At 36.6% G+C, this 23,265-nt stretch overlaps 1 protein-coding gene across 1 annotated transcript in view; it reads left to right on the top strand.

Annotated features, from left to right (window-relative positions):
• Positions 1-23,265, top strand: part of LOC126484156 (venom dipeptidyl peptidase 4-like) — a 282,662-nt gene that overhangs the window by 183,024 nt on the left and 76,373 nt on the right. The window contains exons 5-8 of the mRNA XM_050107552.1: positions 9,250-9,299; positions 16,333-16,541; positions 19,403-19,554; positions 19,689-19,801. Coding sequence (XP_049963509.1) covers positions 9,250-9,299; positions 16,333-16,541; positions 19,403-19,554; positions 19,689-19,801 — 524 coding nt within the window. The remainder of the gene's footprint in view (positions 1-9,249; positions 9,300-16,332; positions 16,542-19,402; positions 19,555-19,688; positions 19,802-23,265) is intronic.

Here is a 23,265-nt window from a genome sequence, read left to right as displayed (position 1 = left end):
ATGCTGAACTTCTATTTGAACTCATGTTCATGGTTTCCTTTAACAATCTTCACACAAATGCCATAATGATATCTTAGAAATGGCATGGACAATATCTGCCTCTGCCACTCACTGTCTAAGCTGGTGCTTCCTTTCTAATGACCTGTATTTTAATATACACTTCAGAAAGAATATTCAAGCAGGATTAACCTAAAACAAGAAGTTCTTAGTTATCTGCCATTTCATCTGCTTCAAAAACTCTTGTGCAGATCAATTCAAAGAATAAATACACACAACACACTTCTTCTTTTTAGTTACTACCATGTATACTCTGAGACAAGTGTAATTTTACTTAGTTTCAATGTGGGGCAGTCAAACTTTACTGCCCAGAGATGACAGTGACCATGTTTGCATATGAACTGTGCATATATGAATTTGTGTATTTTTCTACCTCTGAAGGAGGACTCTGCATAACAGCTTATAATATCTAACGTTTGACTTTCCACTCAATGTCTAGCTATAGATGCTGATAATATTCATCTCTAATTTCCTATATCATTTTAATTGCCTTCATCCCAGTATCACGTTCTTGATGGACATTGAAAGGAATGGCAAGCTTCTGTTTCTAGATGTCTTGGTTTACAGAAAGGATCATGGGACCCTGGAACACGGTGTTTATCAGAAGCCCATGCACACATACTATTACTTGCATGCATTGAGCTGTCATCCATCATTCCAATGCACACTGGTGCTGTGGACTTTGGTAAGATGAGCTTATGCCATTTCAACGCAGAAAGCTCGACACAAGAGCTAGATCATCTTAAAGTTGTGTTCAAGCAGCACAGCTATACAAACAGATCCATCATGCTTTCCAGTTTGGACATTCACAGGAACCATTAGAAGATGCATGTAAATTGGTGGCTTTCCTGCCTTTTGCTAGGAGCATATCATCAAAAATAGCAAAAATTTAAAAAAATATATCAGAAGTGTTTTTTGTCTGCCAACCAAATTTAGAGAACTCCTTAGCTCAGTAAAGGATGACTTGGTATTGAGGGAGCCCAGTGTGTACAAAAGCCCCTGCCATTGTGGGACATGTTGTATTGGTCCAACAATTTGTAACATTCAGGACCTATGTGTTGAGCACCTGTGCCAAACGCGTTTGTTTCAACCTGAGAAATCTGCAGTGGCGGAGCTCTGTTTTACTGAGAGACGTAAAATGTATGAAAAGACAAAAGTGATTGCCTGTGTGTCTCACTGTTGTGACTGTGTATTAAAAGAATCCATTTAAATTTGACTATCTAACAATCTTATAAATAGAGTCAGAGCAAGTAAGAATTGGAACCTGGTTTTATCAGACATTAGAAAACAACCGTCCTTGATTCAGCCATCAGAATAGTTTTTGCTAGTGATTTATTGATTTTGCTGCCTTTCATCACTGTGGCGCTATAACTTCACATGTACTAGAGGGCAGCTACGAAGATAGATTTCTTGCACATGTTCTGTTGGCCCTCCGTGGCATTTAAAGGAGCTGCCACTCACAGTCTGAATTCCATTCCAGTGAGTTTGTACAACAGCATACCATCTGAAGATGGCTGCCAGGTGGACAGCAAAAATATTTTGTTAAGATGACTTCATGATTTGGCTGCAGACCTGAGAAGAAAATTATCAATTGTTACATAGGGAAAGCCTATATAGTCACAGCTGTTTATCCTATTTCATATTGTTTTACATAATTTTAGCAAGATTTCTCTATTTATTTTGTAAATTAAAAACTATCCTGTATTTGTATGATTGCTCTGTTTTCCATATCATGTTTGTATTTGATAGTTGTCCCCTGGTTGTGATTTGTCATTTACTTGAACTTTTTCAGCAGGTGTTTGATGAATCTGTCCAGGAGTACCATTTGGTAGTTGTCTGCTAATGTTGATTCCTCCTTCGATGAGTCCACCTGGAAAATCAACACCATAGTCTTCAACCTTTTCCAATGTCTGTGCTAAGTCGAAACAGTTTCTTTGTATTGTTCACTTAGCCATTTTAATGAAGCAAAAGTGAGCCAAACTATTTTTTATTTGTATTTTCACAAATCAGTGATCCTCACTTTATCTTCCTTTTTCTGATTCAGGAAGATTGCAGCCTTATGATCTCTGTCATAATAATATTTTTCATTTACCCATTTCTGAATGCTCTTTATGTCTGGCACTAATTTGAAGTAGAAAGTTGCCTGATTATAGAAATGTGTTTTATCTGTATTGCTAAGTGGCTAAAATGGTCTGCTGATCCCAGTAGAGGTTGCCTATCTAAATACTTCCAGGGGCAACAAAAATTTGTTTTTCTATTATTTCATATAATTGTTGACTGAATTTAAAATTTTAAAGCGCTGCTGTAATGTACAAATTCAGAGGTGTGCTCTTACATTAAAGGTTTAACAAAATAAGTTAGGAATTGTGTGCATATCTTGTGGCACACACAAATTACCCATCTAGATTCATCCAGTATATGAGAATAAGGGTGCTCAGCAACTTCTAACAAATTTTACACATAATTTCAAACCTTTCCAAAACTTTTTCTTGCTAACACCCCTCATAAAATAATTAAACAAAAAAAGTTTGTCACCTACTATATTTTCTCTGTTCATGCAGTAAAACTTCAGCATCAGGCATGCTGCAAAGCATATGGCAGATGGTGGTTCATTGGTAGATTACTATGGAAGTGCAATGAGTCTACAAAGGAGAATTGTGTGACCCATCCTAAAAGATGGTTGAAGTGTATGGGACCTGTACCAAATAGGATTGCCAGTGAATGTTGAACGGATGTGAAGGGCAGCACAAATGGCCATAGGCTCATTCTATCCATGGGAGAGTGTAATGAAGATGCTGAAGGAACGGAATTGGCATTCACTTGAAGATAGATTCAAACCATCCTGTGAAAACCTACTTACAAAGTTTCTAGAACCAACTTTATGTGATGAATCTGGGAATTTATTATAACCCCGTATGTGATGTTCTGTTAGGGGATGCAAAGACAAGATTAAACTAATTACAGCAAGCACAGAGCCAGTTAAGCAATCATTCTTCCTGTGCTTTGTATCTGAATGGAATGGGAAAAAGTCCTGATTACAGCTATATTGGGATGTACCCTCTGCAGAGTATAGATGCAAACTGTCCTGTGAAAACCTACTTACAAAGTAGGTGCAGAGGTAGATATCATTGAATGCACCTACAAAATTATGTCATTGTATGACACGTAGTTTAAGAGACAAGATGTCATAATCATTAATTCATTTGCAATCAGATTTTCGAAGCTATTTTATGTGTGGGGGTTTGATCTTTTATAATCAAGGGGGTTGGGTTATTGGTCTTACTTAATACGCAGTAATTTAGAGTCCAGCTCCATAGCTGACCTGTTGCATGCCACACTGTCAAGTGAAGGACCTCACTTCAGTTCTTGGTAATACCATAGATTTATCTTGGTGTGAAGGCTGGAACAAGATGCACTCAGCTTCATGTGACCAATTGATGAGACACTTAAGTGATAAATATTGGCTCCATTGTCTGGAAAGGAAATAGGAAAATGGCTGGGGGTGGGCGACGGGGGAGGGGGGGTTGCATGCTGCTTCACAATGCATCCAAGTCATGCTGTTACTTGGAGAATGACATATCAGGCAGTCAAAATGAAACAATGGAATCTACACATTAGAATATCAACAACATAAGGAAAAGATAGATTGCTACTCACTATAAAGATGACACAATGAGCTGCAGACAGGCACAACAAAAGGACAGTTACATATTAGCTTTCAGCCAATGCCTCCTCCAGAAAAGGAAACACACACTCATTCATTCACACAAGCAAGCACATCTCATGCACACATGACCAGCATCTCCGGCAGCCTGGATGCCGAAAGCTAATGTGTAACTGTCTTTTCCTTGTGCGTATCTGCAACTCAATGAGCCATCTTTATGGTGAGCAGCAATCTACCTTCTCCTTGTACTGCTGATATAGCAGTTAATCAGTATTGTATGGCTGATTGGACCTGATTAAGAGCAACTTATTGTACAATAATTTGAAAGTTACTTTAATTTAAAGAGGTCATTGTTTATAATAAATTTTAATATTGTAAAAAACTTGAATTATACTACAGAAATGTAAAACCTCCTACATAATATGTAAAAAGGTATGACATTATTAAAAGGAACAAATATATTTTAACTAATATTATGTTTTAATAATGGATGACACAATTGTCACGAGAGATGTCACAACTGTACATATTTTTTTAAATGTTTAATGCAACATTCTCAGTTGCAATTAGTGACACTTGGTCACTAGTGTCGATCAAATTTAATGATCATCTTCAGATCTGGTTAATCATGAACTGTAAAAAGTCAAAATTCTTTAAAAAGAATATATTTGCAAGCTACGAGAAGGAAGGGCACTGTAGCACATTTGTGATGAAAGTGACAAGGGTATTATAATGCTGTTCCTTTTTATGGCTTATGACTAAATTCTTTTTAAAGATTTTTGACTTTTCACAATTATGACTAAAGTGAAGGAGTGTATGTGAAAGTTCTAATGTTAGGTGGATGGATACTACACTATTAAACAAAGTAAAAATGTGCTTAATGTTATAATCCTGTAAACAGGAGCTTGGGTGTTTAATTCCATCAGGTCATGGATAATGACATTATAGCTGCTTACTATATGTGACTGTATCAGTTTGACTCACAGGCAAAACTGGAAGCTATCCACAGGTCTTTTCTTAAATGACCTTCGTGTGCAACAAGGTGAGAGAGCTCAAGAAATTTGAGAAAAAGGAAAATGTGCCTTTGCTTCATTCTAAGCACATTTATTACCACAAGAAGAAGGTAGGGTAACACTGATAAACTGGTATCGTAGAGTATGCCCTTTAAAAGAACCCAAGACAATCAGCCACATATTCTCCTCTGTAAAATCTTGTTCCATAATGGCAATAAACATGCTCATTTTGTCATTAAAACACAAGCACCTCTTTCAGAGTCCTGATTTGAGCACTTTCTCATCCAGCATAGAGCCCAGATCTGATTCCATTTGGTGTCTTTACCTTTTTAGAAATGAAAGAAACATTTTGGATCACCACAAATAGCTTTGCCTAGCTCCTAACCATTTCAGAGTTCGCCCCCATAGCTAAGTGGTCAGCATACGTAGCTGCCTTGAGGAGGACCCAGATTTGATTCCCCGTACTGCCATGGATTTTTCCTTGATAGGAGGACTGATAGGGAGTGCAGTCAGTCATGAGATGCTCATTGAGCAACTATTCAACTGTGTAGAAGCAACTCCATGGTCTGGAAAGTCTGCAAAATGGCTGGGAGAGCAGTGTGCTGACAACATGACCCTCCATCCCACACCTGTATGACCCCGTAAGGCAGAGGTTGATAAAGTGGTTAGTAAGACATCTGCAAGACCTTCACAGCATGTCAAGGAGCTTGCCTTAGTATTTCAGAGGAAACATGTCCATACATATCCACAAAAATTGCAAAAGTGGATGTACATATGTATTTATGTTCCGCCTCTCCTCCTGAACCACAGGATTGATTTGAATCAAATTTGGTTCACATATCATATTCTGTCAGAAAAGAATGACTGTGGGGGCAAGAACCATCCCCCATGAGACAAGAATATCCATATTTTACTTATCCACTATTTGAGAATGAGAGGACTTAGAGGCTTGCAACAAACATTACACATAATTCAAACCCTTATGAAACTTTTTCTCACTGACAAACCCCACAAAATGATGAAGGGAAAGAATTTCGTCCCTGACTATATTTTCGCTATTCATGCAGTAAAACTGTCACATGAAGCATGACATTTTAACTTGTTACTTCCTTACTACTAACTGTTTTTATGACACTTTTGCAGACAGTATTGACATATATCACTAAAAGTATCAGAAAAATTACATCATAATGCGACACTTAATTCAGGAGGTATGATGTCATGAACACTGAATGCATAAAAGCTACAGAATCAGGCAAGACATTTAAATTTATTACTGTACCAGTACCTAGCAAAATACATCATTTTATGGCAAACACTTCAAAAGATGCGATGCCATAAACTCTGAGATGTGTGAGAAACTGCCGCATTATGCATGATGTTATAGTTTATTAATTCTTTACTACTAGCTCTATTTGCAACATGTTTCACAGGCAGTATCCACATATTCCACTTGTGATTTTCACCTGCTTTATTTCTTCATTGATAGTCCTCAGTGTCGTCGTACTGCATTGTTAAACTGGCTGAAAAATGGGGGACGGAAGTTCAACACTGACTACTGTAAATGATGTAGCTGACAGTTGCACAGTTACTTTTGACAGTTCTTTACTTTCACTGTTCACAACCCCACAATATTACACAGTTATATGGCCAGTTCACTATTGGGTAACTTTTGATAAGCCTCATTAATAGTTTGCAGGCAAACATCAGCATACTGCTGCAATAGCTTAATGTTGAACATCTATGAGCAGTAAATACCTAACCACACAGTTCACTATTTCTCAAATAAATTGAACAGACAGTGTCATTGTTTTAACGCATGGTTTATTTATGTTACACTAATTCCACTGTTCAGTTCACGCATTTCTCTAACTGAGCCGTGGACTGTCTATCTTGGGATCAAAAATCCTCGCAATAACAGGCACTGAAACTATGCAATGTTCGGTGTTTAAGTTACAGAAATTACAATTAAAACATAATTTAATCAATTAACTGAATCCAGTGAAAAATGCCTTCTTTCTGACAGTTTCTTATACCACAAAGCTTAGGCTGAATTATTTGTTTAAATAATGAAATTAACAGATATAGTTATCCGAACAATGTTTTTGACAAATCTGGTAACTATTTCGGAATTAAATAAGGGCTGGCTTTGCTAACATGTTTTGTGAATAAAAAAAATGTAAATGTCGAGTGACTAGGGCCTCCCATCACATATAGTCTCCGACCCAGCCGGGAATTGAAGCCGAGCCCTTAGGATTGACATTCTGTTGTGCTGACCACTCAGCTATTGGGGGCGGACATGTTTTTGAATGGAGCCAAATAAATATTTAAAAAACCCTAGTAGTTCTTTTTTCAAATGTTTATGATTAGTACACAATTTATATTTGTTTATAAGTCAACAACAGAATCTAAGTCACGAAAAAATTGCTGATTTCATCCTATAATAAAAGATATTAACTGAGAATGGTCAAAATAAATTAGGAAATTAACAACATACACAAAACTAAGCACAAAATTTGATCTGGTGGTATATTCCTTAAGACTGTGGACGAGCCTTTCTCTTTTATGGAAATGCAGATTATACTCATGTATGTTAATGGTAATTAGGCAAAAATGAAAATAAAATGAATTTATGGAGGCAGAGAGCAAAACAAGAGAGGAAGTAAAAAGATCCCAGCTTGCTTCACCACACACTGAGTGTACTTAGAAAAGTATACCATTCTATGACACATAGTTCAGGAGATATGAAATCATAAACACTGACATGCCTGAGAAACTGTGGCATCATTCATAACATTCTAGTTTATTACTTCTTTTCTACTAACTCCTTTCACAACACATTTCACAGAACATTAGGCAAATATACCACTGAATGTACCTGCAAAAGTATATCATTGTACAGTGCATAGCTCCAGAGACACAATGCCATGAACATTAAGCTGCATGAAAATGAAACTGCAGTGCGAAATTCCCTAAACATACAGGTGAAATATGTGTACAAATAAGCATGAAATATGTTACATATGTGTGGAACATGTTTGCAAAGCTGCTGGTAGAAAGCTCATCCTGTACCACCGAAACGATTTCTGTCATATTTGATGGTACACATATTAGTTACAATCTGGAAAGAAATACTGTATGGTTGAGAACAATCAGGCTTCTATTCAGATGAGCGTGATGACATGGAAAGAGAAGGGAGTATTAGGAGATGGAGAAACAGAGGGGAAGGAGGAGATAGGCATAAATAGAAGGAGGAGGATATGGACAGAGAGAGGGAGATGAAGAGACAGGCAGAGGGATGGGAGAAGATGAGATGGCCAGACAGAGATGGAAAAGGTAAATGGCAGAGAAGGGGATGAGTAAAAGACAGACAGAGAGAGGGGTGAGGAAGAGATGTACAAAGAAAGAAAAGGGAAGGAGATGAAGAGGGAGAGTGTGGAAGGGAATACGGATAGAGAGACAGGTAAGAGGAGATGGACAGCGAGAGGGAGCGGTGGAGATTGACAAAGAGAGGGGGAGGAGGAGATGGAACAAGAGGGGGATGAGATGATGGACACAGAGGGAAGCAGCAGGTGGATAGAGGGGGAGGAGCAGATTGACAGAGAAAGGGGGCAGGAAGGATGAATATGGATGGAGAGAGGGGCAGGAGGGGATTTACAGAGACTGAGTGATGGAGGAGGTGGACAGAGAGAGGGGGATAAATAAATAAGCAGGCAATGCCCAGTTTCTCAACTAGCTATAAAAATATATGTATGTAGGTATGTGCCACATCTCCTGTTCAACCACTGGACTAATTTCAACCAAACATAGTACACATATAACTTATTACCTAGAAAGAATCTCTGTGGAGGTAAGAAACACCTACCTACCAATGGGGTGGAGGTGGGTGTGAGAAAGAAATATAGCTCACAGTGCACAAATTCCCAAACTTTACTCGGCCAGTATTTAAGAATGAGACCACTTAGTGAATTGCAAAAACTTTACACACAATTTCAAACCTTTATGAAATTTTTTAAGGGGGGGGGGGGGCAGAGGGGTGCTACTTCGTAATATTATCCTATTCACAAGTACAGAAGTGAGGTTGATTCTCTGGGTAATTGGAGACATATCAGTACCGGCTGGATAAAACGCACCATGATGAATGGATTAATGTGCATTACTTCTTCAAAACTTTTGGAGCGACCCCTTACAGTTTCCTCTTCTTTATTCACTCCTTCCATCCTTATTTCCATAGGCTTCTATTGAACTAACCTCTCTTTTTCCATATGTACCTCGTTTTCCGTCAATAGATCACCTCAGAGTAGTCATCTTGCACCCTTACCTCTATTACACTTTTTCATTTCATTCACTGACATTTTCTTGTTCATAATTATCCTTGCAGACTTTCCAGTAAAAGACTGATCACACATCCTTTTATATTGAAATGAAGCTGCTATTTTTATTCACAGTTTATGCTTTGTGCTGTCATTGACATTGCTTGATTTTAATTGTTTATTGCTCTCTTTTTCACCACAGCTTCCAAGATCATATGTGGGACAATATGAAATTTTTGACATAGATCGCCAGTAAGTATATTTTAAGTATCTTTCTCCTCATAGTAGTTGTGTACGTTGATATTAATCTTAGAAGGGTGGATATTGATAGATATAAATAGTTTCTTAAAACCAGTGAACAATATACATTTTTTTATTTTGACCTACAGCAGTACAACACATTTTAGTAATGTCATCACTTGCTTTGAATTTGTGACACACTTCAAACAATAGTTTTGTGAATTTTTTAATGTCGTGTATCTTGTAGTTCATAAATTAACTTTATTTTAAAGGACCAAATGCAGTAAATAATTTCCTCTATTTTAGAAGTTATTATTTTAAATTCAGTATATTGGGTCTGTTTCCTCACGAATGACCCTACTGTATATCTTATCTACAATTCAAAAATCTTCTTCATTTCTGTATGACAAATAGTTTGTGAATCAACAATTCAACATCTGTTTGAGCAATGTATAGTTGAGTGCTAGTGCTGGCATAAACAAAAATGCTTTTGAAAATCTTGGTTGGCATTGAAGTGTAATCTATAGCTAAACTTCTTGAGCAAGTAAAACTGTGCAGTGTACTGGCATTCGAATGAAAAGCTTTGTGTTTTGTGTGTGTTGGTAGACACGTACTCATAAACAACCAAACAGAGATGCATTATATTTACATGTACAAAAAAGACAGTGTGAATGGTGACTAGTTTGTTTGGCCTCTGGGAGTGTTTCTTATAAATACTGGGAAACCTGGACTGGTCAACACCTGAACATAGGCACCAGCTATCCTACCCACTCACAAAGTTTCAAGAACCAGTGTTAAGTGAGGAATGTAGGTGGGAATTAGTGAAGTTTGGTGGCAGGAGGAACAAGACTTCTGGTCAGGCAAATAAAGGGTTATAAATACAAAAGCAAACAGAGGTAATCCAGGAGTAGGTTTAGTAATGAATAAAAAATAGAAGTGTGGGTAAGCTACTACGAACAGCTTAGTGAATACATTATTGTAGCCAAGATAGACACAAAGCCCATGCCTACCATAGTAGTACAAGTTTATATGGCAACTAGCTCTGCAGACAACAAAGAGATTGAAGAAATTCATGATGAGATAAAAGAAATTATTCAGATAGTGAAGGGAGATGAAAATTTAATAGTCAGGTGGACTGGAAGTCAATCGTAGGAAAAAGAAGAGAAGGAAACGTTGTAGCTGAATGTGGAATGGAGGCAAGGAATGAAAGAAGAAGCTGCCTGGTAGAATTTTGCACAGAGTATAACTTAATCATAGCTAACACTTGGTTTAAGCATCATGAAAGGAGTTTGTATATGTGGCAGAAGTGTGGAGACACTGAAAGGTTTCAGACATATTATACAATGGTAAGACTAAGATTTAGGAACCAGGTTTTAAATTGTAAGACGTTTCCAGGGGCAGATGTGGACTCTGACCACAATCTATTGGTTATGAACTGTAGATTAAAACTGAAGAAACTGTGAAAAGGTGGGAATTTAAGGAGGTGGGATCTGGATAAACTGATAGAACCAGAGGTTGTAGAGAGTTTCAGAGAGGGCATTATGGAATGATTGACAAGAAATACAGTAGAAGAAGAATTAGTAGCTTCGAGAGATGGAATAATAAAGGCAGCAGAGGATCAAGTAGGTAAAAATATGAGGGCTAGTAGTAATCCTTGGGTAACAGAAGAGATATTGAACTTAACTGATGAAAGGAAAAAATATAAAAATGAAGTGAATAAAGTAGGCAAAAAGGAATATAAATGTTTCAGAAATGATATCAACAGGAAGTGTAACATGGTTCTAAGCAAAAAAAGGAAAGCAGAAAGATGGAAGGAGTATATAGAGGATCTACACAAGGGCAATGTACTTGAGGGCGATATTATGGAAATGGGAGAGGATGTAGATGAAGATGAAATGGGAGATATGATACTGTGTGATGAATTTGACAGAGCACCGAAAGACCTAATTTGAAATAAGTCCCTGGTAGTAGACAACATTCCATTAGAACTACTGATAGACTTGGGAGAGCCAGTCCTAACAAAACTCTACCACCTGGTGAACAAGATGTATGAGACAGGCAAAATACCCTCATACTTCAAGAAGAATATAATAATTCCAATCCCAAAGAAAGATGTTGACAGTGTGAAAATTACTGAACTCTCAGTTTAATAAGTCATGGTTGCAAAATACCAACACGAATTCTTTACAAACAAAAGGTAAAACTGGTAGAAGTTGACCTCGGGGAAGGTTGATTTGGATTCTGTAGAAATGTTGGAACATGCAAAGCAATACTGACTCTACGATTTATCTTAAAAGATAGGATAAAGAAAGGAAACCTACATTTCTAGAATTTGTAGACTTAGTAAAAGCTTTTGACAATGTCAACTGGAATACTCTCTTTCAAATTCTGAAGGTGGAAGGTATAAAATACAGGGAGCAAAAGGCTATTTACAATTTGTACAGAAACCAGATGGCAGTTATAAGAATCGAGGAGCATGAAAGGGAAGCAGTGGTTGAGAATAGAGTGAGACAGGGTTGTAACCTATCCCTGATCTTATTCAATCTGTGTACTGAGTAAGCAGTAAAGGAAACAAAAGAAAATTTTGGAGTAGGGATTAAAATATGGACAGTGTCTTGAAAGGAGAATATAAGATGAACATCAACAGGATAATGTAATATAGTTGAATTAAATCAGGTGATGCTGAGGGAATTAGATGAGGAAATGAGACGCTGAAAGTAGTAGATGAGTTTTGCTATTTGAGGAGCAAAATAACTGATGATGGTTGAAGTAGAGAGGATATAAAATGTAGACTGGCAATGGCAAGGAAAGTGTTTCTGAAGAAAAGAAATTTGTTAACATCGAGTATAGATTTAAGTATCAGAAAGTCATTTCTGAAAGTATTTTTATGGAGTGTAGCCATGTATGGAAGTAAAACATGGACGATAACTAGTTTATACAAGAAGAGGACTGAAGTTTTGGAAATGTGGTGTTACAGAAGAATGCTGAAGATTAAATGGGTAGATCATGTAACTAATAAGGAGGTACTGAATATAATCAGGGAGAAGAGGAATTTGTGGCACAACTTGACCAGAAGAAGGGATCAGTTGGTATGACATGTTCTAAGGCTTCAAGGGATCACCAGTTTAGTAGTGGAGGGCAGTGTTAAGGGTAAAAACCATAGAGGAAGACCAAGAGATGAATACACTAAGCAGATTCAGAAGGATGTAGATTGCAGCAGTTACTTGGAAATGCAGGAGCTTGTGCAGGATAGAGTAGCATGGAGGGCTGCATCAAACCAGTCTCTGGACTGAAGACCACAACAACAACATAGGACTATACTGTAGCCTCCTATATATTAAAAGGTCGGAACACTGGACTCAAATTTGGGAGGACGACGGTTCAATCCCGCGTCCGGCCATCCTGATTTAGGTTTTCCGTGATTTCCCTAAATCACTCCAGGCAAATGCTGGGATGGTTCCTCTGAAAGGGCACGGCAGACTTCCTTCCCCATCCTTCCCTAATCCGATGAGACCGATGACCACGCTGTCTGGTCTCCTTCCCCAAAAACAACCAACTAACAGAAGGTCGGACTAATTACCTCATGTACAGAGCCATAGGAGCAGTCATTCTTCCTGAACTCCATATGCAAAGTAGAAGAAACCCTTATACATAATACAATGGGAAGTATCCTCTTCCAGGCACATCAAAGTGGTTTGCAGATGTAAATGTAGAGGCTTTTCATGCTGAAAAGCGTATCAGTGACCATGAGGAAACTGTAGCAACAATGGTTACCCAACTGCAGAAGGCAAGTAAAACAAGTGGAAAGATTTTATATGTTCCATTAACTAGCCAAAAAGGTGTTAGTGTCATACCTCAGCAAGGACCTTCAAACATTCAGCTGTGGGCAGTAGCCTGTATAGGATCTGTGGCTCTAATTTAGAAAATAGTTGACCAACTACTGAATAAATATGTATACCAACAGCAGCAGGAAATGGTGGAATGGGAGTAGGCTTTGTCATGAGTAGGAAGGGAAGACAGAGAGCGAGTTACTATGAACAGTCTGTGGTAGGATAATTCTCATCAGGACTGACCTCAAACTGACACCAACAACATGCTGACACCATAAGCAGAAGACAGAGAGGGAAAGTATATGAGGACAATGAATGGGTAATACAGGATGTAAAGGGAAATGGAAGTCTAATAATTATGGGGGAGTGGAACAAAAGAGTAGAGGAGGAAATCAGTAGTAGGGGAGAGAACAGAAGAAAGAGCTACTGGAAAATGTGGATTCAGTAGTAATAATCAGAGAAAAAAAAGACTGATAGAGTTCTGCAATAAATTTCAGTCAGTAATGGTTAATAGACACACACACACACACACACACACACACACACAGAGAGAGAGAGAGAGAGAGAGAGAGAGAGAGAGAGAGAGAGAGAGCTGTGGTTTGTAGTAATTGAAAGTCAAATTAACTTAAACTTTTCCAGCTTTTATGAGCTTGGTTCAATCTCTAGCTGTCATAGGTCTTTCTTGGTTTTGTCCAATCGTTGCTTCCTGGGTCATCTAAGCAGACATGTTCCTTGGCATCTTCTTGCCTTCATTTTCTATACCATGTTTGACTAACACATCAGTTCATAAAGTTCCTGGTTCTTCCTTCTTTTCCAGCCATGTGCATCTTGCACTGGGCCAAAGACAGTACGTAAAGATTTTGTTCCAATATTGACTGTTTTTTATTGCCCAGCTTTCTGGTACTTGAGTCACTGTTCAATATAATGTCCCTGGAAATTACATTGCATTATATGCCTTGAGTTCTGTTTTGATGGAGAATGTGTGTGATGCCATTATATGTATCATGCTGAAGTGTGTTCTGGATGTATTAATATTTTATTTATTAATTTGTCTAAATAAAATGCAACACATCTTTTTTTTCTCAAAGCAAGATGGTTTTATTCATGGTTTGAAACACCATATTGTTCCCCAATTCTTTGGCAATACAATGCTACATTTCAGTGTAATCTCTGCTCAGTCCTAACATATTACACAATCTTAATGTGAGAGCCTGTATACCATCATGAGACCACTCTATTGGTATGTGTCTGAGCCACGGTATTGTTGCATTAATAACTTTCTTATTATTGCTGCAGTGTCTCCCATGGAGTCCATCCTTCAGTGAACCAAAGAGGTGGAAGTCAGAAGGTAAGATCTGGCCTGTAGGGCAGATGAGGAAGAACAGTCCACTGCAGTTTTGTGATCTGCTCTTGAGTGTGCAGACTTTTATGTGACCTATCATTATCACAGAGAAGGAGCAGCATGTTCTCATTATTGTGGCAACTAACAAGCTGTAATCATTTCTTCAGCTTCCTAAGAGTCCCACAATAAACTTTGGAGTTGATCATTCTTCCATGAAGCAGGACGCTGAACACAGTAGCCCCTTCAGAGAAGACTGTTGCCATGCCACTACCAGCTGAGGGTGCTGTTTTGAATTTGTTCTTTGAAGGAGATGTTGTGTGGTGTCATACCTTGGATTGCCCTTTTGTTTCAGATTCACAGTGGTGGATACATGTTTCATTGCCTCTGACAATGTTTGACAAGAAATCATCATGATCAGCCTCATTACAAGCAATCAATTTGGCACAGATATTCCTTCTTTCCTCTTTGTATTCTTTAGTTAGGCTTCAAGGAGCCTACTGCATACCAACCTATGAGCATGCCAACTGATGAACAAGTGTGTCAACACTACCAACAGGCATGCCAAGTTGAGCACTGAGTTGTGTAATTATTCATTTATCACATTGAACAACACCGCAGGCATCACAGCTGTGTGCAGCCCGCCTGCACATGTGAGATCAATCAGGTTCTCTTCTCCTCATTTTACTGGTGACAGACATTTCATCCAGCAACTTACCATGTTTTTATCCACTGCCCAGTGTCTGTAGACATTCTGTAGTTGCCTGTGTATATTTGTGATGGTCTGGTTTTCTGCCAAAAGAAATTCAATAATTACTCCTTGTTTGAACACACCTCAGTTGCAGATACCCTCTGAAGACTTTTTATAGTACTGCTGTCTACAGGGATTTACCAGAAATAATATGAGATGTTGTAGGAATATTTAAGGACATTGCCAACAAAATTAAAATTCTTTTAACCAAAATTGGCTGAGAATATATGTATTGCATTATTTATTGAACACCCTATGTAAAAAGTTGCAAAGATGATCTTTGTTGCTGTTTTATCAATTCGTTTCACTTGCTATGAATGATAATTTTAAGAAAATACAAATAAACATGCTTTTACATCTACATATCACTGTGTACCTAACCTAACAAATAATGAAACTGTAGTTAAGCATTCAAAAATAGTTGGAGCAATGGACAAATTCCTTGAAAAAGTTATCAACACATTTTTTTGCATGTAGTGTTCTGTTTCTTGCTGAACTGTGCCAGTCTCCATCACTGAGTACCTGACACATTTGATGTCATCATGAAACTTATTTCAGTAATTGCCTGCCAGCTAATGCCCCTCTCACTGACAGATTAACAGATCTAGGACATATTCTTACTTGTCCTCAGTCAGAATTTTCCAGATGTATACAATCCCGCCAGATTCAGTTTACTGTATATACTGAGAAATGTTACTGTTAAGCTGTTAAACCCTGGTGATGGTATTCCAATTCTCTAAATTTTCCACACCAGAGAGTGCATAAGGAGAGACATGAAATTCAAGATCTTATCATATGTATACAAACATTTTCCATGCAATTGTATGTTACTCACCCTGAGATCATTACAACAGTTAATTTAAGGAATATGCTAAATCTGCTGTTTTTTCCTCAATTCATCACATGCTATTGAAGTAGGTAGAGTAAATGATAGTGATGGTGTGACAATCTGTACTTTCTTCTAAGTAATTAGTGGCCCTCACATAGTATGGATGCAACTTTAGTGCATTTGTTTCATTATATTAGGACAGACAGTTGGTCAGTTAACAATATTATTTATAGTTGTGTGTGCAAAGAGGAATGTAACTTTTAGTCCTAAAACTGAGAGTAACTAATTTTTTGCAGGGAAAGCTATCCACTACTGAGTATGGAGAAGAATGAAGATAGGCATTTGCTAAATCTAGTTGTTTGGGCACCAGTAGGAAATGGGCTTGCATATGTTTATCATAATAATATATATTATAGACAAACTGTGGATTCACAAGATTACAAGCTTACTCAAACTGGTATTCCACATGTTGTGTACAATGGTGTACCAGATTCAAATTACTTGGGTAAGAAATAAAGTAATTATTGTTTTTATTTTTATTTTTTCATTTCTTTGTTGTTTTCTGTTGATCAAAGCTTGAAAGAGAACTATGAACAATATGGATTGTACCTGAAGTGACAATTGAAAGTTTGTGCGAGGATCAAGACTTAAACCTAGATTCACTTATCACATCAGACATATATCAGCACAGTTACTCTGATAATTAACTATTCTCACCTTAATCAGTGCTCTCATGTTTATATATATATCATCAGCCATGTATTACTCACTACTAGATTTTGGCCTTTCCCCAGATGTATCCACACGTTATGATCTTCATCTTTTTCCATCCTAGTTTTTCTGCTTGTTTCTTTATATCATCAGTTCATCTTGCATTAGGGTGTCCTTTATGTCTTTTCTTATCATGATGCATCTAACACACAATCTTCTTAGTTCATCTTCCATTATTTTGTGTTGTTATATGGCATGTTCATCTCCATTCCAGTTTTTTAAAAAGTCACTATCATCGCTGAACCCCATCTCTACTCTTATACTTTTTGTCTTCCTGTTCCTTCTTCTTAAGCCTAACATACATTTTTCCTTTATCTATTTGGCAGTCTCCAGCTTTTGAGCTGGTTTTTTAAGTCCATATTTCACTTCCATAAGTTAGTACTAACAGTATTCTTTGGTTACAGTTTTTACGAATTTACTTCTGGGGACAGCATCCACTTTGTGAGATGAGCTTCTAAGACATTTTTATCCTCCTGTTTATTTCTTTAAGGTCCCAGCTAGTTGTTGTTCTCAGTTTTCCTAACAATACAAGTTTATCAATTATGTCTCTAATTTCATTAATCTTTACTATGCTATCAACACACAGATTTTGCATTATTTTGGTATTACTCTATTTATTCTTCTTGCTTACTATCATATTTGCTATGTTATTCTTCCATCCTTTGCTGAAGTTCTTCTGGATCCAAAGCAGATAAAATAATGTGCTCTTCAAATCAAAGTTTGTTATGTAAAATTCATTTACATGGAGTCCTTCTTCATCCCAGCTGAGTGATTTGTAAACCTCTGTACTGACTGCAGAGAATATGCTTGATGAAATGAAGAAAACTTTCTCAGTTCTGAAATGTTTCATTCTCTTAATATAGTCAAGTGACAGAACTTGTGGTATATATCACTCAAGGAATTCTTTTCAGTAGATTCTATTTCTTGATCTCAAGTGCTACCAGCACAGATTTAATGTGAATGAGTCGAATATGTTCTCATAGCCCATAAATGCCATACAAGTGGTAACTGATATTTGTTGCTTTTTTTCTATAACATTACTTAGAATCTGTTAATAGGTCATTGTGCTACAGCCACTTCTAAAGCCAGCTTGTACTTTCCCTTGGTTGAAGATTGGAGCATCAAAGCCCACTGTGTAGTTAAAAGTGTGGTCAACTGACAAATGTAAGTCCCTCTAACCTCAGTGTTCTGTAACATTGTTTGATGAAGTTTCTGGACGTGACTGCCTATACTCAATTTGTTCCTCAAATGAACCTCCATTTTTCAAATTTGGTGTTATCAATTTGTTACACTTTGTACATAATTCCTTTAATGACAGGGCAATACTTCCAACAAATTACAGAGATGACACTGAGTTCTGTTTCATCAGCAAGTTTTAATTTTCATGGAAGTTCATTTTAGGAAAAATACTGCTGCATAGATTCATATCACCTGTTGCTTGGCATAAGATATGTTGGCAATGAAAATGATTGTGTAATTTGCCAGTTTGTTGCAAAGGCTATCACAGGTAGGCTTATAATTTATTTATGTTACAGAGGCTGAAAAGAACATGTGGGCAAACTATGACTGCTTTCATTGGTGCACATCTCTCTGTTTAAAACATCTCACTTCTTTTAATGGACATTGATAATCACATTATTAATAAAGTAAATATATTTTGTATTAGAGTTCAGGGTGTAAATTTGTGGCTATTTATGACCTTCATAGATCACTGTGAACTTAATGTTACATGTTTACTGGAGAAACCTTATATAGTATTCAGTTTCAATTTAGTTTTTTTGTTCAAAAGATAATGTGCCATGTAAAACCAACTGACAGATTTCAGTCATCAGATAAACAAGGGATGTTGGGGTGTTTCATACTATTATTTAATTATTGAGGGAAATTACAGCAGAGAAGATACATCAATCACAAAATAAAAAAAAGTACTCTTCTCAATAGCAAATGTATATCTTCGAGTGCCATCAATTGCATTCTGAAACCATTTTTTATATTCTTCACATTTAAATTAAAAAGAAAGGTGTAGCTTAAAGGTTTAACAACAACTGAATAATTTGTGAATGGAATGATATATAAAATAAAGGAAAGGCAACTGTTCACATACAGCTGATTGATGTGCGCCACATAGAAACATGCAACAGAAAATAGAATTTACACTAGCTTTTGAGATATTGCTCTGTCTCTAGCAAAAGCACTCACATTCACACAAACAGACATACAAAATCACATCCCTGAGTCACAGATGTGTGCATTTGTGTGTCTGATGGTTGTGTGTGTAAATGTGTGAATTTTTGCTAGAGAAAAACCAAGAGCTCAAACACTAGTGTTGCTGCTGTTTTGTGTTGTGTGTTTCAGTGTACCACACATCAGTCAGCTACAGATGAGTGGTGCCTTTCCTTTATTTTATAGCTTATAATTTTGATTTTTTTGTTTTACCATAGTTTGAAGTAAAAGCTATATTTTTTGGCTTTGTGTGCTATTTTGGAACTGGGATTTTTAGTCTGTTTCCATGTGGGTGACAGGTGTGTGTTATTTATAGTAGCATTGGTGAGTATATGCAGCAAATTAAAGATCAGCTTTCTTGGAATTTCTCAGCAATTTGGTACCCTAAGGATGAAGCTATGTGGTTCTCACCAAATGGAAAAACCCTGGCATATGCAAGTTTCAATGATACATTAGTTCATACCATGCCAGTAATCCAGTATGGAAGCTTATACCCTGAAGTGATTAACATTCATTATCCAAAGGTATGAATTATAATTGTTTTGGTATACTACAAAATATTTAACTTCTTCTGGACAATCACCCTTTTTTGATAAATCTTTCTAAATGTTGCAAGTGCATTAACTACTTCTTGTTGCATGACTGTTTGCCACAAAAGCCTGGAACACCAATACCTGAAGTTTCTGTACAACTGATTGATCTGGATTTGGCAATGAAAGATGTTTTGGACAACTCAAAACTTATTTTACCCCCACAGGATTTCGAAAACAGGTAAAATGTTCAGTGTTGATCATGGTCATGATAATGATAATAATACTGTTTTGTTGTTGCTGTGGCCTCAGTCTGAAGGCGGGTTTGATTCAGCTAGTCAAACTAGGCAATAATGTGCAAGTGTCTTCATCTTCGCGTAATTAATGAAACCTACATCCATTCAACCCTGCTTAATGTAGTAAAACTTTCTTGGCTTTTTACAAATTTTATACATTTTACCAACTTGATGATTCCTTGATGCCTCAGGATGTATCCTATCAGCTGATCCTTTCTTTTAGTCAAGTTGTGCCGTAAATTTTTCTTTTTCCCAAATACTGTTCAGAACCTCCTTATCAGTTATCCAGACTACCATCCTAATATTCAGCATCTTCCTGTAGCATCACATTTCAAAGGTTTCTGTTCTCATCTTGTATGAATTACTTGTTATTTGATTTTTCACTTCTGTGCAAGGCTACTATTATCTTAAATAATAATGGTGGAGTTGCAATAAAAATTGATATCTAACATTCTTACAAATGGAATAACAGGTAGTGAGTGCAGCACATAGACTGAATTCACTGATGTGTTTAGTTAGTTAATGTTCCATGGATCATTTTGCATGCTAAATTGCAATGGTGTGGAATGAGTCATTTTACATTCACATCAAAAATTAATTTATAAACATAGCTACAAGATGAATATTTGTAATTTCTTATTTTGTTTATTTTTTTTTTTAATACACAGATGTGAGGTAGTAGTTCCTACCCACCATCTTTTACACATTTACACATTACAATAATAGAAATTCTTCTACAGAATAGGAGTCGCCAAGGAGAAACATTTCAGTTTGTTTTCATGTTTTACTTTGATGTCTGTCAGACATTTTATATCACTAGATAAGTGATCAAAAATTTTTGTTGCACTATTTTTCACCCCCTTTTTGTGCCAAAGACAGCCTTAAAGTGGAGTAATGAATGTCATTTTTCCTTCTGGTATTGTAATTATGTACATTATTGTTCCTTTTGAACTGTAGTGGATTATCTGCAACAAACACTTCATGAGGCAATAAATAAAGTGTGAAGCAGTAGTAAGAATGCTGCACTCCATAAATAGATATCTAAATAATGATTGTTGGTGAGTGATATGTATTATTCTTACAGCACATTTTTGAACATGAAGACTCTTTCTTAAAGATGAGTTACCCCAGTACATTATTCCATATGACACTATCAAATGCTAATATGTGAAACATGTTAGCTCAGTGATTTGTCTCTTCCTAAGATTTGCAATGACCCTAGGTGCTAATGTGGTTGAACTCAGTTGTTTTAGCAATTCCAAAATGTGCTTTTTCCAATTAAAATTCTGGTCAACAGTGAATTACTAAGTGCAGATTTCTGCATTCTTTCCTCACCAGGTGTTATTCTTATTACTGGTGTAGTACCATTACATGTGCAAAACTGAATATGTTGTGTCTTTTTAAAATATAGGATGAGACCATTCATAGAAATCAGTCAATGATACTTTTGAGAACATTGTTTGCCATTTCTTCTGTTTCTGTATATATGCTTGGATTGATTACAGTACTTGTGTCATCTGCAAAAAGAACTAATTCTGCTTGGCGTATATTAGACAGACGATTGTTTACATTAATGAGGCACAGTATTGGACCAAATATTGAGCCTTGGGGAACACTGTAAGTGATTTCTCCCAAGTCAGAATTGCATCCCCAAACTGTATTGGTTGAAATACTAAGTACAACTTTCTGCATTCTTTTGGCTAGATATGACGTTATCCATACATTGTCTATGCCACCAATCCCATAAAACTTCAATTTATCTAGGAGAATGCTGTGATTCACACAGACAGATGCCTTAGATAGGTCGCAGAAAATACCAACTGGTGCTATTTTATTATTTAATGCTTGTAGAATTTGGTGAGTAAATATGTAATTGGTGGTCTCAGTAGAGCAACTCTTCTGAAACCCAAACTGTGATTTGCTGAGGATGTTATTGTTGCTAAGTTGAGATACTATTTTAGAATATATCATTTCTCAAAGAGATTGGAAAATGATGTCAGCAGTGAAACAGGTCAATAGTTACTGCCATCTCTCCTAAAGAGAGGTTTAACAATGGCATATTTCGGTCTCTCTGAAAAAAAAAAAAAAGCCTTGAGTTAGTTATGCATTACATATTTCAGGTAAGATCAGTGTTATTTTATGGAACTAATAACAAATATTTAGTACTTTATTAGAAACACCAGCAAAACCAGATGAGCTTTTATTTTTGATAGAATGTATAATTTTCTTAATTTCGCCTGAAGGAAAGTTGGTGACACTTCTGTAAGAGTTACTTTTTCAGTATACTACTGAGATTTTTCTGTTGAACTGTTTCTCCATATCCTTTCTACTATATTTAAGAAATGATCATTAAATATGTTTGCTACCTGTGACTCTTCCTTTATAGACATTCCATTCAGATTGATAGTGATGTTATCTTGCTCTGTGACTGGTTGTCCTCTCTCTCATTTCACTACATTCCATATAGCCTTAAGATCATTGTCAGACTTGCTGATACCTGACATTATGTGCATGTTCCTTGATTTTTTGATAACCTTTCTTGGTAATTTTGAGTTGTTTTTGTAGTGTGCAACTACTGCAGGATCTCCACTTGTTCTTGCCAATAGATACGTTTCCCTTTTCCTTTTGCAAGGTACTTTAATCCCTCCAGTGACCCATGGCTTTTTACATGGCTGTTTAATGTCTTTTCTGACTAGCTTACGTGAAAAGCTATTTTCAGTTAATGATATGAATTTATCATGGACTAGATTACATTTTATGGTAGCATTTGGTTCATTATAAATTTCACCCCAGATCATCACTTTTAAACTATTCTTAAAAACATTTGTCCCTCAGTCATTAATTATAAGGTCTACTCAAAAAATTCCAGAACTTTGTCCCCAAAATTTTTCTATGCTTACCTTCTACTTATTGTGCATGATCTTCTTTGAAATATCCTCCTCCACAATCGATACACTGCTCCCAATGCCACTTCCACTTCTGGAAGCAGTCTTTGAATACCTCTTTCTTTATCACATGAAGCACCATCTGCAAATCTTCTTTTACCTCGTGTATCATTGCACATTTTCGTCCTTTCAGTGGGGTGCAGGAATGCCAACCCCATTTTGCTCCAACACACCACTGGCTGAAACTATGAATGTTCCAAAATTTTTTGAACAGATCTTGTATTCTAATTTCCACTAAGTCATATCTGTACTGTAAGACACTGTGTTATTTACCTTAATTAACTGTGCATCATGATGAGAGAGTACATTTGGTATGGGATAAATACTTATTTTCTTGTTTTGAGCTTCACCAAAGAATACATCAGTTCAAGTCCTCCTGTCCTTATCCACCAATAATAGAAAGTTAATTGTGGAGATCAAATTGTAGATTTCAAATTCAGATAAGGTTTTCAGATAATTTCTTC

Source organism: Schistocerca serialis, chromosome 6 (assembly GCF_023864345.2).
Source record: "Schistocerca serialis cubense isolate TAMUIC-IGC-003099 chromosome 6, iqSchSeri2.2, whole genome shotgun sequence".
Taxonomy (NCBI): Eukaryota; Metazoa; Arthropoda; class Insecta; order Orthoptera; family Acrididae; genus Schistocerca; species Schistocerca serialis.
Note: the sequence above shows the minus strand (reverse complement) of the source record. Positions and strands in the feature narration are given on the sequence as shown.